Below are 17,870 nucleotides of genomic sequence, written 5' to 3'. Positions count from 1 at the left end.
AACAAGTTAGAGGAACTGAAGAACATAGTGTGTGGTGCTCAGAGGGAGGTGAGAGGGTGAGAGGCAAACAGCACTTGGGTCGTGGAGGCTGTTATAAGCCCGGGTTGGGATGCCAAAGAAGCTGTTGAAAGATTTTAAAACAGGAGGAGATCACATTTGCCATTTTAAAGACAGTACTGTCTAAGAAACAGATTGGAAGCAAACCATAGTAGTATACTGTGGTATTGTGTAATGTTCCTTCCCTGTTCACCGTGAGGCCTGGAAGTAGTTTAAAGTAGTCAAGTAGAGCTTCTCAAATGAAGAATTTCATTCAGTCTGCTAAACTAAAAAATTTATGACTCAAATTGGAAACACAGTGAAAATGTTTGAATCACAAATGTTTAAGTAGTTTAGGATAATTCTGTTATGGCTTGCTCTTCCTAGGAGCCATTTAGATTTAAAAACAAAAGTGGTATTTAGAAGGTAATTTCTGGTCTTACGTAGTTGTTTTTCTTTTTTTTTTTTTTTTTTTTTTTTTGAGACGGAGGTCTGCGCTCTGGCCGCCCAGGCCTGGAGTGCCAGTGGCCGGATTTCAGCTCACTGGCCAAGCTCCGCCTCCCGGGGTTCACACCATTCTCTGCCTCAGCCTCCCAAGTAACTGGGACTACAGGCCGCCCGCCACGTCGCCCCGGGCTAGTTTTTTGGTATTTTAGTAGAGACGGGGTTCTCACCAGTTAGCCAGGATGGGCTCTCGCATCTCACTGGACCTCGTGATCCACCCGTCTTCGCCTCCCAAAGATCTAAATGGCTGGGATTACAGGCTTGAGCCACCGCGCCCGGCCATAGTGGTTTTTCTTATAAAAGAATAAAAGATTTTAATAACTCTGGTATTTGCCACAATAAATTAGGGTTTTTTAAATGCATAATACAATTGATTAGTAAAAAGAATTTTTTAAAAAAATAATGCTGGTTTTTGGTTTGTTTGTGTTTTTTTAAGATGGAGTCTCACAGTGTCACCCAGGCTGGAGTGCAGTGGCGCAATCTCAGCTCACTGCAACCTCAGCCTACTGCAACCTCAGCCTCCCAAGTAGCTATGATTATAGGCGCCAGCCACCATGCCAGGCTAATTTTTATATTTTTAGTAGAGACAGAGTTTCACCATGTTGGCCAGGCTGGTCTCAAACTCCTGACCTCAAGTGCTTCGTCTGCCTTGGCCTCCCAAAGTACTGGGATTACAGGCATGAGCCACCATGCCCGGCCTGAATAATGCTAGTTTTAACCATCACTATTTATATTTGACATAAGTGGTACACATAATGTTTAAGTATCATGGCTTATAAACACTTCTTGTAAGGTTAAAAGAACGCTTGCGTTGAGTTCTAAAATGTGGCAAACTGTTAATTTAATGAACTCTTACTTGCACTCTTGGTAACCCAACTTTAAGTATACTGTGAGGATTTTGTTCAGATTGGAAATCTTTATTGTAATAGCAAATTAAAGAGCTGTGGATTTTCAAGAGCTGAATTTGAAAGATGTCAGGTGTTAAATGGAAGGTAATTCAGAGTTTATTCTTTTATTATACCTGCCTCCATCCAAAGAGTCAGAGAAAAACTTTTGAAAGAAAAAATTGCGGAGCATCCCTTTGGCAAGAGTGAGAATTTTCCACTACCACTTGCCCTAAGGGCATTGACATGCCTCACTGGGGAAATGTTACAGGATGTGATCATCGGAACAGCCTTGCCTGCTCTTCATGCACAAAATCCTTTGTCTGAAATTCACAGAAGCCTCTCCAGACAAAGGGAAATTGTTGTGTCTTCACTTTAAAAGTATTCAGTGGACCTTTACTTTCATGGACCTTTTAACTGTAAGAGAACCTGTTTTCCTAATAGAGTCAACCCTAAATTGACTCTAATATCAACAAAAGGAATATAACAGTCACACAGCAAGTTGAACAAAGGTTTTCATTAACTGAGCTTCCTTAGAGAAGGCTCCTTTTACTTCCTAGCCTGAGTTGCTGTGCATAAAATGAAGAGGACATTGGTTGGTCAAGATGATGTGATGGTCTTTCTAGCTAAGAAAATACTAGAATATGGCAGGTTGGTTGGTTTGTTTTTGAGATGGAGTCCTCTACCCAGGCTGGAGTACAGTGGCGCAGCTTCGGCTCACTGCAACCTCTGCCTCCGGGGCTCAAGCGATTCTCCTGCTTCAGCCTCCCACGTAGCTGGGATTGCAGGCACCCACCACCACGCCTGGCTAATTTTTGTATTTTTAGTAGAGACGGGGGTTCACCATGTTGGCCAAGCTGGTCTCGAACCCCTGACCTCAGGTGATCTGCCTGTCTCAGCTTCCCAAAGTGCTGGGATTACAGGCATGAGCCACCGCGCCCAGTCTATAGCAGGTTTTTAAAACCGGTTTGGATTTATGTTTCTTCAATATCTTTCTACAAAGATCAGTTTCTAATAGAAGCCAATTAAACATAGAAACTCTAAGGTAGCACATTTCCCAAGTGTTGGGAGGCTTTGAAGCTTTTTAGCTTCGAGTTGGTGTGCCTGGTAGATGAGAAACAGCACAACAGAAAAGTGGTTCATAGGATCCATGACCCTAGTTACTGCATTTTCTGTTGTATTAATTTTCTAGTATATTTGTAGAACTTTTTTAAAAATATGGATTCTTAATTTTAAAATTAGCCTGGTGCAGTGGCACATACCAGTAGTCCTAGCTGCTTGGGAGGCTGAGGTGGGAAGATCACTTGAGCCCAGGAGTTCAAGGCTGCAGTTCACCGTGATCACGTCAGTGCACTCCAGCCTGGGTGACAGAGTGAGACCCTGTCTGTAAGAATAAAAAATGAAAAAAAAATGTGGATTCCTAGACCCCACTCCAAATGCATTTAATCATACTCTTAAAGAATCTGTAAAAGACCCCCAGAAAACTCTTCTTGTCGTTTCTAAATATTTAATTGCCACTTGATTAGAATGGAAGTTGTAAGATGGAAACATTCAGAACAGCTGTGGTCAGTATTTAAGGGCTTTCCAGGCATTTGACATTTGTTCCTCTAGCATTTGTTCCTCTAGCATTTGACATTTAAGATGTTCCTCAGTATTTGGCCAACAGTTAAATGTGTATCAATACAATTTCTGCACAGCAAAGAAACCCCTTTCATATATTTTAGTAGACCCTTAGGGAAAGAGTACATATTGGTTTCCTTATAATGCCAGTATAAATATAATTTTTCATATACATAATATATAGTATATATTAATACTGAATATAATTTATTTATTTATTTTGAGATGGAGTCTCACTCTGTCGCCCAGGCTGGAGTGCAGTGGCGCGATCTCAGCTCAATGTAAGCTCCGCCTCCCGAATTCACACCATTCTCTTGCCTCAGCCTCCCAAGTAGCTGGGACTACAGGTGCCCGCCACCACGCCCGGCTAATTTTTTTGTACTTTTAGTAGAGCCGTGGTTTCACACTGTTAGCCAGGATGGTCTCGATCTCCTGACCTTGTGATCCACCTGCCCCCGCCTCCCAAAGTGCTGGGATTACAGACTTGAGCCACTGTGTCAGGCCTTACTGTATGTAATAAATATATACTACACATACTGTATATTTATACTATACGACCAATAGGTAAGACCTATAGTCCTGTACTACCTGTTGGTCCTGTAGATGTAACTATTAGTGTTAGGTAGGACCAATACTAAATATATATATAATAGTATATATGTGCTATATTGTTAGATAACGATTGGATATCCCTAATCTGAAAAGCTCAAAGATCAGAAACTTTTTGAGCACCAACATATGATGCTCAAGGGAAATGCTTATTGGAGCATTTCAGATTTTGGGTTTTTTGTTTAGAGATGTTCAACAGTAAGAATATAAATCAAACACTCCAGATTTCAATTTTAAAATTCTGGTTGCAAGCATTTTGGGTAAGGGATACTCAACCTGTAATATGTTGGCAGTGTTATCCGGGAAATTAACCTTGGTATTTCTTACCTGAAAAATACATTTTCTGTTTATTTCAAATCCTCTGAGCTTCTGCTGAAACACAGCAAAATACATGCCAAAACATTGCTTTTGCATCCTCCTGTAGGTTGTACTCAATTTAAATATTAGATTTGTTGGCCTTTTAAAATTTATCAAGTATATGAGAGTATGAGCTAGGGTTTATATATTGAATTGTTTAAATCTGTGGTCATCAGTTACAGTGCAGAAATAAAATAGTGTTTTTAGATTGACAACCACTATCTCACATTGGACAGAAGTCTTCTACTACATAGGATCATGACATTGACATAAATCAGATCCTCAGACACCAAATGAACATTTGGAAATAAATTTTCCATTTAGGGTCATAATATTCATCAATGCATTTGTCCTCTTTTTGAAATGTTCGAGGGCATGTAGGATCAGGTTAATCATGACAGGCAGAAATAGTGCAGTATAAGTCGTGTTAGCTGTTAAAGACCACTAGAGTTTAGAATATAGTTACTTTGTTGTCATAAATTATCTGTTAGATGTACTCTCTTCAGTGTAGTTAGAGCAGAATTATATTAAAATGAAAGGTTCTCATTGATTCAGTCTGAATATTGCTGTTCATTGCATAAGCATTTCCAGCAGGAATTTCACCTTAGCTTATGTATCCCTGCAGTCAAATGCAAGGGTGATCTTTGCCTCTTGAGATTATATATTGACAAACTCTGTGCCACCTTGTGACCACATTGCTTACTTAGGCTATAGGGTTGTTTCTCTGCACTCAGATTTAAAAAGTAAACCATACTCTCCCAGAACTTAAGCTCCGAAGTGGAGAAAAATCAGAACTAATTTGAAGGTTTAAGAAGTTCAATGCTGGCCGGGTGTGGTGGCTCACACCTGTAATCTCAGCACTTTGGGGGGCCAAGGCGGGTGGATTGCCTGAGGTCAGGAGTTTGAGACCAGCCTGGCTAATATAGTAAAACCCTGTCTCTACTGAAAATACAAAAATTAGACCAGGTGTGGTGGCACACGCCTATAGTCCCAGGTACTCAGGAGGATGAGGCAGGGGAATTGCTTGAACCCAGGAGGTGGAGGTTGCAGTGAGCCGAGATCATGCGACTGCACTCCAGCCTGGGCGACAGAGCAAGACTCTGTCTCTGGAAAGAAAATAAAAAATAAGAAGTTCAATGTTTACTTTTTGGACAGGAGTGCTATTTTGCCATTTTGTATATGACTGGTAGCACGCAATTCAGTATGGAGAGTTAAGTCTGAAAAATGATTTGACTTAAAAATGCCATCTGCAAGTATGGGAGAATTTGCTTGCCTAATTTGTAGCTGCGCCCTTGCATAAGACTTAGAAAACCACGTTAATTATCTTTCAGAAAATCACAGAGAGCTGTTTTGTTGTTATTGTTGTTTTGAGACAAAGTCTTGCTCTGTCTCCAAAGCTAGAATGCAGTGGTGTGAACTCAGCTCACTGCAACCGTCTGAGTAGCTGAGACTACAGGCACTCCTCCCGGCTAATTTTTTATATTTTTAGTAGAGATGAGTTTTTGCCATGTTGGCCAGGCTGGTCTCGAACTCCTGGCCTCAAGTGATCCTCCCGCCTCACCCTCCCAAAGTGTTGGGATTAGTGGACAGCTGTTTTATGTCCAGCTGCCTCGTGTGATTGTGCACTCATTCAGCAATATTTGAATACCAGCAGAGGGCTGGGCACTATTCTCAAGGTGCATGGCTTTATCTGTTACTTGGGCTATGTTGCGGCATTTCACTTGATACACATCAAGGAAAGGGGCTGAGATTTGGGCCCTTTTAGAGCTATTAAAGGAACTTGTTGGCCTAGGAAAGAAGACTCAGTTGACTTAAAGATCTTCAGGTTATGCAAGAGGTTTATTATTCATTTAATTGATATTTCTTTTTTTTTTTTTTAATGAGACGGAGTCTCGCTGTGTCGCCCAGGCTGGAGTGCAGTGGCACAATCTCAGCTCACTGCAAGCTCTGCCTCCCGGGTTCATGCCATTCTCCTGCCTCAGCCTCCCATTAATTGATATTTCAAAAGGTATCAAAGGATATATGTCCCAGCTGCCCAGTGTTACTAGTTTGCTACACCTTCCCAGAGGTGTGTGTTTATACCTTCAGAAGTTGTCATTTTAGTATGATTAATTACATGTTTATGAGCATATCAAAGGGTTTGAAATAGTGGAAGAGCTAAGACTAACTTGGAAATAAACATTTTATTTTATATTGCTTTTTGAGATGGAGACTAGCTTTGTTGCCCAGGTGATGTGCACCTGTAGGTCAAGGGTGCGGTGAGCTGTGATTGCCCCACTGATCTCTACATCCTGGGTGACAGAGCAAGACCCTGTCTTTTAAAAAAAAGTGTTAGTGTATAGTTTGATTTTGCATTTGCCCTGTGTTTCGTTGAGTATCTTTTTAAAGGGGGCCATTTGCTTCCTGTTCACAATAATTTAGCCTTTTTGATGGAATGAATCATGGCATACACAACTTTATTCTCTTTGCTGTGCCTTGTAAACCTAAGAAAATATGTTACTTATTATTGCTAACTAGGAAAGTATTCTTAAAGTGAAAGCTTGAAGGCCTGTCTGAAGATACAGAGCAAAACTTGTTAGAATAATGTATGTAGTTAGGTTTCCTTAAGGCTCATTCTCTTCCTTCCTAATTCAAATCTTGAATCCATCTAAAGTTTTTTATTACCCCGAGAAAGGTTGATCACACTGCTTGCTTTAACAGAATTTTATGTATTTGTATTATATGCAGATCATTTATTATCTTTAAAAATTGATTTGGAGACAAATTCATCTTTAGATAACATAGTTGTAAAAGTTGCTCATTTCAGCTGCCTTTTTTTTTCTCCTAATTAGTTGGTGACAAAGTTCCTGCTGATATAAGGTTAACTTCCATCAAATCTACCACACTAAGAGTTGACCAGTCGATTCTCACAGGTAAATATGATATATTAGGTCATTGAATTTCTGAAGACCTTCTCATGTCCCATGCCAATAGAGTTGGCTCTTGCCTCACTGTCCCTTTATGGTATCCCATCTTAATCCTCTCTAAGATACTTATTTTGTCTCGCTCCGTTGCCCAGGCTGGAGTGCAGTGGCGTGATTGCAGCTCACTGCAACCTCCACCTCTCAGGTTCAGGAAGTTCTCCAGTCTCAGCCTCCTGAGTAGCTGGAACTACAAGCTCCTGCCACCATACCCAGCTAATTTTTGTATTTTTAGTAGAGACAGCATTTCACCTTGTTGGTCAGGCTAGTCTTGAACTCCTGACCTCAGGTGATCCACCTGCCTCAGCCTTCCAAAGTGCTGGGATTTCAGATGTGAACCACTGCACCTGGTTGCCAATATGGTTTTAAAGGCATGATTTAAAAACAAAATAAAATGGCTGGGCATGGGGGCTCACGCTTGTAATTCCAACACTTTGGGAGACTGAAGCTGGCAGATGGCTTGAGCCCAGGAGTTAAAGACCGGCCTGGGCAACATGGCAAAAGCCCATATCTACAAAAAATACAAAAATTAGCCAGGCCTGTAATCCCAGCTACTCAGGAGGCTGGGTGAAAAGATCACTTGTGCCTGTCAAGGCTACAGTGAGCCACGCTTGTGCCTCTGCACTCCAGCCTGGGCAACAGAGCAAGACTCTGTCTCCAAAAAAAAAAGTTGTAATGTCTTCATTACCATTGGTAAGAATCTTAAGGTTGACTTGTCTGTTTTGTGGAAAGCAAATTACTTATTCGATGTCCTTTTTCCAGGCAAGAAAAATAGACTCCAGTGCTATAATTTTTTTCATTGGAGGAGTGCTAATGTTGCATCCATCTTTACAATATGCAGATACACAGTTAACAAAAGTTAGCCCCATAAGAGATGAAAGTTGTACTACCTGGAGTTTGCACAATTATTTGAAACATTTTCCCGTTTGTGTGTGATTAAAGTACAATCTAGGGTGGAGGGTTCATATTAACTGGAAGTAAGTTTATCAGAAGAATTAACTTTAAATACAATGCTAACTTGGATTAAATAGTAAATATAAAGTCTAAAGGCTCTCAAGATTTATCTGATTATCAGTTTTGAAAAACAACTAATGTTGTGGAGACAGTGATATGAGTAACCTGGGCTCTATTTTTTTTTTTTTTTTTTTGTTTTGTTTCTTTATAAATAGCTTACTTACTAAAACTCTGATTAGCAACAACAAACTGGAGGCCAGTTAAGCCATAAAATGTTGGGGAAATGGTTGGGTTATATTTGTGAAATTCTCATAGTGTGCCCTAAAGACACAGTTGCCATTTAAAAACTTTTTTTTTTGAGACGGAATCTCGCTCTGTTGCCAGGCTGTAGTGTAGTGTCGCGATCTTGGCTCACTGCAATCTCTGCCTCCTGGATTCAAGCTATTCTCCTGCCTCAGCCACCTGAGTGTCTGGGATTACAGGCGTGCGCCACCACGCCTAGCTAATTTTTGTATTTTTAGTAGAGACAGGGTTTCACTGTGTTGGTCAGGCTGGTCTCAAACTCCTGATCTTATGATCCGCCCGCCTTGGCCTCCCAAAGTGCTGGGATTACAGGCATTTAAAAACTTTTTAGGCTGGGCACAGTGGCTCATGCTTGTAATTTCAGGACTTTGGGACGCTGAGGCAGTAGGATCACTTGTGGCCAAGCATTTGAGAGAGCAGTTATAGTCTCTATAATGAAAAACTTTTTTTGAGACAGAGTTGCACTCTGTCGCCCAGTGGCGCAATCTCAGCTCAGTGCAACCTCTGCTTCTGGGGTTCAAGTAATTCTCGTGCCTTAGCCTCCCTAGTAGCTGGAATTACAGGCGCACACCACTGCACCTGGCTAATTGTATTTTTAGTAGAGATAGGGTTTTGCCATGTTGGCCAGGCTGGTCTTTACCTCCTGACCTGAAGTGATCTGCCCGCCTCAACCTCCCAAAGTGCTGGGATTACAGACTTAAGTGATCACACCCAGCCTATAATAAAAAACTTTAAAAGTTTAAAAAGGCCGGGCACGGTGGCTCAAGCCTGTAATCCCAGCACTTTGGGAGGCCGAGACGGGCGGATCACGAGGTCAGGAGATCGAGACCATCCTGACTAACACGGTGAAACCCCGTCTCTACTAAAATAGAAAACTAGCCGGGCGAGGTGGCGGGCGCCTGTAGTCCCAGCTACTCTGGAGGCTGAGGCAGGAGAATGGCGGGAACCCGGGAGGCGGAGCTTGCAGTGAGCTGAGATCCGGCCACTGCACTCCAGTCCGGGTGACAGCGAGACTCCCCCTCAAAAAAAAAAAAAAGTTTAAAAAAAATTTGTGACTTATTTAGAGACATATTTTACTCAGATTGACCCTAATTATATATCTGTGACGTGATTTTTAAATTGAAATCAGCCGGGCATGGTAGCGCATGCCTGTAATCCCAGCACTTCGGGAGGCGGATGTGGGTAGATCACCTGAGGTCAGGAGTTTGAGACCAACCTGGCCAACATAGCAAAACCCATCTCTACTGAAAATACAAAAATTAGCCGGGCATGGTGGCACACGCCTGTAATCCCAGCTACTCAGGAGGCTGAGGCTGGAGAATTGCCCAGGAGGCAGAGGTTTCAGTAAGCCGAGATTGTGCCACTGGACTCCAGCCTGGGCAACAAAGCAAGACTCTATCTCAAAAAAAAAAGTAGTTCTTTATTTACTGTGTGATCTTTCCAGTACACTTGCTAATTGCTACTTCAGAGTATAGCCAGATGTGGTGGCCCACACCTGTAATTCCAGCACTTTGGGGAGGCCAAGATGAGCAAATTGTTTGAATCCACGAGTTGGAGACCACCCTGGGCAACAGAGTAAAACCCCTTCTCTCCAAAAAAATACCAAACAATTAACCTGGCATGGTATTGGATGCCCTTCTCTTCAGGAAGCCACGTTGGGAAGATGGCTTGAGCCCGGGAAGTTGAGCCTGTAGTGAGTTTTGATTGTGCCATTGCATTCCAGCCTGAGTGATAGAGCAAGACCCCTGTCTCGGGAGGAAAAAAAAAAGTATCAGTATATATGTTAAAGTATTTATTAAAGTATACAACAAATATGTAAATAATACAGTCACAGTATCAGAGTATAAAATGATTACTGAAAAATGAATTAATTTGAATAGTTACTCCAGAAAATAAAGGTAATCAGTGGGGATTCTACTTGAAAATTCACTTTTTTATTTTGGAATTGTGTTGATTTTTATCCTGACACCCTTTGTTCTGGTATTAATTTCCATTACTAAATTTTCCCAGCTTACCTCCTTTGAATAAATTTGGCCTTTTGCCCCTTTTCTCTCACTGACATTATCCTAAGAGTGGTAATAGGTGGGCATGAATGAGAGTTCTAGGTTCTTGGTGTGGGTCACAGAGATCTGTTTTTTCTGTCTCACAACCCGCTTAGGTGAGTCTGTCTCTGTCATCAAGCACACTGACCCCGTCCCTGACCCACGAGCTGTCAACCAAGATAAAAAGAACATGCTGTTTTCTGTAAGTACTTTATGAAATGTGTTTTTAATTAGAGACATTTCTAAAGTCTCATGGTCCATAAATGTTACGTTTTTCACAGCCAACCATCACTTGTTATCATTCTAAAGGATAATCATACTTCTCATGGTCAGTCTTAGCTGTCAGAATATGGCAGTAACATAATGTGTGAGTTAGATGTCTTTTAATTGGCAAGTTTTGGGGGACCAAAAAAAAAAAGACCAGCTCAAACATCTTCCAACTCTTACCTGCAAACGTAGTTGAAAAGTAGATTTGTTTGGAAAAGCCTTAGCCAATAAAGGGTATTTTCAAAATTATGTAGATGACAGCTGCTATTTGTATGTGGTTCACAATAAGAAGGTGTGTGTTTAGACAGAGAGAAAGCAAGTGTGGCAAACGATTAATACTGGAGAATCTAAGTGCAAAGTATATGAATGTTCATTTTACTATTTCACTTTTCTGTTGATGTGAAAAATTTTGGAAGAGTGAGGAAATGCATGGATTTTTGGTTTGGAATCTGTAATGATTTTAAGTTGGGGACATTTGTGAGTTTGTATGAGAGCCTGACTACTACCCATAGTAAGTAAATAGAATTACCCTGAAAATAATGAAGCCATGTCCTTCTCTTATAACACTAGAAATTAAAATGGCGTAGGAGAGACTGCACGCACTTAATTTCATTGGTTTTTGGATGCTGGCACATGATTGGGGTTCTCAAGATAGCCCATGGGGCTAGTTGCCTTTCCTATTTCAGTGAGAAAAGTAGGGGCCTTGAGTTGTTGGAGCCAGAGGTGGAGAATGCTTAGAGTTGAACTATACGAGTTTGAAAAATTGGGAACACAGAAGGGTTAGAGCACTGCTTGAAGATGGTCTGCAAATAGAAATCTAGGTGGGTCATTACAGAGCTGCCTGGTATAAGTAAGTACCACATGGAGCATTGCCTGTTATCACAGTTGTATGGCTGGTTGCTTGAACAGTAGCCAGTGGAAGGCCTAGTAGAATATGTTGAAAATCTGGGTGCCCTAGTCAAAATCCAGTGTCGGTATTTAAGTTGGGATGTGGTATTCATCTTGTGACCAATTCTCTACTTCTGTCCTAGGGTACAAACATTGCTGCTGGGAAAGCTATGGGAGTGGTGGTAGCAACTGGAGTTAACACTGAAATTGGCAAGATCCGGGATGAAATGGTGGCAACAGAACAGGAGAGAACACCCCTTCAGCAAAAACTAGATGAATTTGGGGAACAGCTTTCCAAAGTCATCTCCCTTATTTGCATTGCAGTCTGGATCATAAATATCGGTCACTTCAATGACCCAGTTCATGGAGGGTCCTGGATCAGAGGTGCTATTTACTACTTTAAAATTGCAGTGGCCCTGGCTGTAGCAGCCATTCCTGAAGGTCTGCCTGCAGTCATCACCACCTGCCTGGCTCTTGGAACTCGCAGAATGGCAAAGAAAAATGCTATTGTTCGAAGCCTCCCGTCTGTGGAAACCCTTGGTTGTACTTCTGTTATCTGCTCGGACAAGACTGGTACACTTACAACAAACCAGATGTCAGTCTGCAGGGTAAGAGGAGTAGTTTAGGATATTCCCTGTGGTAGTTCTTTGTTCATCCTACCAATATGCCTTCATGCCATCAAAACTTTTGATTTAGGCCGGGCGCGGTGGCTCAAGCCTGTAATCCCAGCACTTTGGGAGGCCGAGACGGGTGGATCACGAGGTCAGGAGATCGAGACCATCCTGGCTAACACAGTGAAACCCCGTCTCTACTAAAACACAAAACTAGCCGGGCGAGGTGGCGGGAGCCTGTAGTCCCAGCTACTCGGGAGGCTGAGGCGGGAGAATGGCGCAAACCCGGGAGGCGGGGTTTGCAGTGAGCTGAGATCCGGCCACTGCACTCCAGCCCGGGCGACAGAGCGAGACTCCGCCTCAAAAAAAAAAAAAAAAAAAAAAAAAACTTTTGATTTGTAATTTCATACCTTTCTGTGGGCTGTGTGTATAGCCTGAGCTTAATTTCTAGTATTTGAGAGTCTAATATTAATCTAATATTGAGATTAAATCTAATCATTTAATTCCTAAAACTGTTTCATGAAATACAGGACATCTGCATGGCTGATGTACTTGTATTAGATGTAAGAGAATTAGAGAAATTATATTTTCCTTTAATTAAAAAAAAAAAAAAAAAGACTAGGCGTGGTGGCTCACGCCTGTAATCCCAGCACTTTGAGAGGCCAAGGCAGGTGGATCACCTGAGGTCAGGAGTTTGAGACCAACCTGACCAATATGGTGAAACCCCATCTCTACAAAAAAAGACAAAAATTAGCTGGGTGTGGTGGCATGCACCTGTAGTCCCAGCTACTCAGGAGGCTGAGGCAGGAGAATTGCTTAAACCTAGGCGGCAGAGGTTGCAGTGAGCCAAGATCATGCCACTGCACTCAATCCTGGGTGACAAGCAAGACTCCATCTCAAAGAAAAGAAAAAAGACACACAGCTGTGACTCACTTACAGCCTCAACGTCCCAGGCTCAAGTCCTCCCACCCCAGCCTTGCAAGTAGCTGCAACCACAAGTGCATGACACCATGCCCCACTATTTATTTTATTTTATTTTATTTTATTTTATTTTTTGTAGAGATAGGTTCTCACTATGTCACCAGGCTGGTCTTGAATTCCTGGGCTCAAGTGATCCTCCTGCCTTGGCCTCCCAAAGAGCTGGGATTACAAGGATGAGCCACCACACTCAGCCTCCTTTCTTATTTTCCTGATCCTCTGTCTCTAGGTGTATGTTAACAGACAAGTTCTAGAGAAAGCTGCTGGTTAACCTCTCTACCTGAAGTCCTAGTTGGTTTTTCTATCACATGTTGAATGAAGCATGCTTTTTCCTAAAAAGTAGATACAGTCATCTCTCAGTATTCACTGGAGATTGGTTCCAGGACCTCCCTCAGATTCCAGACTCTGCAGATGCTCAAGTCACTGAAATGAAATGCTTCAGTACTTGCATATAACCTTGTTCATCCTCCTGTATACTTGAAATCATCTCCAGATTACTTACAATACCTAATGTAATATTATAAATGATATGTAAATAGTTAAACTGTTGTTTAGGAAATAATGACAAGAAAAAAATGTACATGTTCAGTACAGACACAGTTATTTTTCTATCTGCTGTTCAGTTGACAGTGGATGTGGAACCCACAGATACAGAGGGCTGACTAAAATTGCTTTTAACTTGCTTTATTGTGTGTATTCATCATATATATATATATATATGTATATGTATATGTATAGTTTGTTTTCGTTTTGTTTTGTCTTGAGACAGAGTTTCACTCTTATTGCCCAGGCTGTAGTGTGATGGCCCAGTCTCAGCTCACTACAACCTCCGTCTTCTGTGTTCAAACAATTCTCTTGCTTCAGCCTCCCGACTAGCTGGGATTACAGGCATGTGCCCCCCATACCTGGCTAAGTTTTTGTATTTTTGTAGAGATAGGGTTTCTCCATGTTGGTCAGGCTGGTCTCAAACTCCTGACCTCAAGTGATCTACCCGCCTCCTCGGCCTCTTAAAGTGCTGGGATTATAGGCGTGAGCCTCCGTGCCTGGCCATTGTATAATTTTTGACCATCCTTTGATAAAATAAATAATTTAAACCTGCTGTTAGAAAAGTAACAACTGAATAAATGCAATAATTATACAGCTGAATTATAGGGAAACCTCATATAATATGAGCATTTAATAGCAGTGTTATGTTTTCCTAGAATGGGCTTGTTAAATAATGCTTCTGTATGATATTGAAAAGATGTAGTTATCTTGGCCTTATCATCAGGTTTTAGATAATTATTTTTAACATCGGAAATTGTTTTATAATCAGTGAAGCCCTGTGAATTTTTATCTTGCCAATTTTAAGTTCATGATGATTTTTTAGATACAGGTTCTCCCTCCCCCGCAAGCTCCTTGTGAGTCCAAACCCACATTTAGAATTGACAGAACTGGGGTGTTCCAACTTTCAAAGTGAAAAGCTTCTAGGTTTGTCTTAGGTTTCTCCAGGATATTAAGGTGTTTGACTGAGCTACTTAAGTTCTTACTTTTTGGAACCAAAAGGTTGGATGAATTGGCTAAAAGTCAGTTTTATCATACTGGTTGTTTCAGGAAGAGAAAGGGAATTTCTTATTTACTATTTTGTGTCTCACTTAGCCTGAAAGCGTTTAATTCCTCAGAATAGTCTTTATGTCCATGAAAGTAAGCCATGTGTAAAACTGTAATTTTTAAAATGTCAGTTTCCCAGTTCATTATAAAAATTTTTTTGTTCTATTCTCCCTTGAATGGCTTGACTTAAAATGCTCTCTTTAATAAAGAAAAAGCCTGCCTGTTCTGAGTGAAGCTCTACCTCACAACAGAAAGCTGGTGCTAATTGGTATTCTGCAGGAGGCTTCTTGCAGTGGGTATTGCATAACTGCCCTTGACTTAGGAAGATTTTCATCCTGCATATCCTGAATGGTTGACTTGTTCACAGTCAAAAATGTCTAAGTACATTTAGATGTAGCCCATGTAGATTCAAATTCTGAATGTCTTTTAGAATATTTTGGGCTTTGTTATAGACTCAGAGAATTTCACATTTTTGGCTGGGCACGGTGGTTCACACCTGTAATTTCAGCACTTTGGGAGGCCGAGGCGGGTGGATCACCTGAGGTCAGGAGTTCGAGACCAGCCTGACCAACAGGGAAACCTCATTTCCACTAATACTACAAAAATTAGCTAGGCGTGGTCGCAGGTGCCTATAATTTCAGCTATTCGGGAGGCTGAGGCAGGAGAATCACTTGAACCTGGGAGGTGGAGGTTACAATGAGCCAAGTCGTGCCATTGCACTCCATCCAGCCTAGGCAACAACGAAACTCCGCCTCAAAAAAAGAGTTATTTTAAAATAAAGATTAATTTCCTTATTGAATGCAAGACGAATTGCTCTGAAATGATGTTTTTAAAACACAACATAGCTTTGTTGTTGTTGTTGTTGTTGTTAAGGAGTTTCACTCTGTCGCCCAGGCTGGAGTGCAGTGGCGCAATCTCAGCTCACTGCACCCTCCGCCTCCCGGGTTCAAGCACTTCTCTGCCTCAAACTCCCGAGTAGCTGGGATTACAGGTGCCCACCACCAGGCCCGGCTAATTTGTTGTATTTTTAGTAGAGAGGGGTTTCACCATCTTTGCCAGACTAATCTTGAGCTCCTGACCTCGTGATCCACCCACCTTGGCCTCCCAAAGTGCTGAGATTACAGACGTGAGCCACCGCGCCCGACTCAACATGGCCTTTTTAACTTGAGTTTTACATTTTTTAAATTCCCCTTAGAGAATGATTTGATCAGATTATTAATTGCTCATATTTCAGAGAAAGCATGAGAAACTATAGTTTTGACATCACTTTCTGTAATTTTTTCTTTTTAGAGGAGGTTTTAAAACTTTTCATTTGCAAAGAAAACACAAGCCTAAATCTTACTTTTCCAAACTGGGCGTGAATGCAAATCAAGCAGTGGAAAAATTATCTTTAAGAAAATAGCGGCCGGGCGTGGTGGCTCAAGCCTGTAATCCCAGCGACTTTGGGAGCCGAGACGGGCGGGATCACGAGGTCAGGAGAATCGAAGACCATCCTGGCTAACACCGGTGAAACCCCGTCTCTACTAAAAATGACAAAAAACCTAGCTGGGCGAGGGTGGCGGGCCTGTAGTTTCCCCCCCCAGCTTAAAACAATTTTTGGAGGCTGAGCGGGAGAATGGCGGAACCGGGGAGGGGCGAGCTTGAGCAGTGAACGAAGATCCAGCGCCACTGCACTCGCCAGCCTGGGCGACACAGCGAGACCCCGTCACTCAAAAAAAAAAAAAAAGAAAATAGCGGCTGGTGCGCGGTTGGCTCAAGCCTGTAATCCCTAGCGCTTGTGGGAGGCTCTGGATGACGGGCTGATCACGAGGTCTCAAGAGAGATCGAGACCGAGTCCTGACAAAAACCTCTACACGGTGAAACCCTCCTCTACTAAAAAAACAAAAAAAAACTAGCCGGGCGATGTGGGCGGGCGCCTGTAGTCCCATGCGTACGGGTAAGGCTGAGTCAGGCAGGAGAATGTGCGTGGAACCCGGAGGCAGGAGCTTGCAGTGAGCCCTGAATCGCGTCCCTGCAACTCCAGCCCTAGGCGACAAGCGAGACTGCCGTCTCAAAAAAAAAAAAAGAAATGAAAAAGAAAATAGCTTATGTCACTTTAAAAAAATGAAATTAATCCTTTCCTAAGCATGCTTCCATCTGTATTGTCTAGGGAACATCAGTTCATTCAGCTCTGCGGGCTCCTTACTGTATACATATAGTTATGCCGCTTCATAGAACATGAGCTATTGCCACAATAAAAATAAGTGGGAAGGAGCAGAGAAGCAGTTTGTCTTATTTTACTTGGGAAATGTTTATGCAACTCTGAAATGTGAGTTTATTCTTCCCAAGCTTTTGTGCTTAGCTCTAAGGCAGGACTGCCTAATACCACTCTCACAGCCAGCCATTTGAAATCTGGAATTCTGAGCAATCTAAAGAGTAACTTTTCTCTGGAACTGACCTTTTTCCTGACCGATAGGCCTCATAACTTGGGTTTTGTTTTGTCTTTGGTGCCACTGCTGCTCATTCATCCAGCACCTCAGTGATGCTGTTTTTCATACTGTTCGATTGGTCAGGGGTGTGATGGGTGAGGCAGTCTAATATAATTAAGCTAGTTAGAGTTTATATAAGCTAGTTAGAGTACTGCTGATGCCAAGTGAGCCTCAGTGAGTTTTATTAGTTGTTTTTGTAAATGAAAAAGGTTGTTTGCCTTTATCTTAAGCTAACAAAGGTAGTTTATTTGTGTAGTATTTCTTTAAAATCCCTTTTAAATACTGTGATGCCCTCTACCCCTACAGATGTTCATTCTGGACAGAGTGGAAGGTGATACTTGTTCCCTTAATGAATTTACCATAACTGGATCAACTTATGCACCTATTGGAGAAGTGTGAGTAACCCTCCTCCTCATTTAAAGGATCCCATGTGGCAGTTTAGTATTTGTATCGATTTGCAGCATGTCTACAAAGTTAAGACAGCTTTCTGAATGTGGCTCAAGACAACACTTATTACTAAAGCAGTAAATGTTTTGAAAACAGAACAGTCATCTTTTTGCATCTTCTGGGCTCCAAACTTTCAAGAGGGATCTGTGTTTGTTTGTTTTTTTGTTTTTTTTTTTTTAGACGGAGTCTCGCTCTGTCGCCCAGGCTGGAGTGCAGTGGCCGGATCTCAGCTCACTGCAAGCTCCGCTTCCCGGGTTTACGCCATTCTCCTGCCTCAGCCTCCCGAGTAGCTGGGACTACAGGCGCTGCCACCTCGCCTGGCTAGTTTTTTGTATTTTTTAGTAGAGACGGG

The 17,870-nt window shown here is 41.9% G+C and overlaps 1 protein-coding gene across 3 annotated transcripts in view; it reads left to right on the top strand.

Annotated features, from left to right (window-relative positions):
- The window catches only part of ATP2A2 (ATPase sarcoplasmic/endoplasmic reticulum Ca2+ transporting 2), a 75,194-nt gene that overhangs the window by 38,418 nt on the left and 18,906 nt on the right, over positions 1 to 17,870 (top strand). For all 3 annotated transcript variants that reach the window (XR_001886954.1, XR_001886955.1, XM_017879670.1), the window contains exons 6-9: positions 6,842 to 6,922; positions 10,386 to 10,471; positions 11,568 to 12,032; positions 17,378 to 17,466. Coding sequence is in view for 1 of the 3 variants with exons in the window: in XM_017879670.1 (XP_017735159.1) it covers positions 6,842 to 6,922; positions 10,386 to 10,471; positions 11,568 to 12,032; positions 17,378 to 17,466 (721 nt within the window). In the remaining 2 variants the exon portion in view is untranslated. The remainder of the gene's footprint in view (positions 1 to 6,841; positions 6,923 to 10,385; positions 10,472 to 11,567; positions 12,033 to 17,377; positions 17,467 to 17,870) is intronic.

Source organism: Rhinopithecus bieti, unplaced genomic scaffold (assembly GCF_001698545.2).
Source record: "Rhinopithecus bieti isolate Rb0 unplaced genomic scaffold, ASM169854v2 scaffold_11933, whole genome shotgun sequence".
NCBI lineage: Eukaryota > Metazoa > Chordata > Mammalia > Primates > Cercopithecidae > Rhinopithecus > Rhinopithecus bieti.
This window is presented reverse-complemented; position numbering and strand designations above follow the sequence as displayed.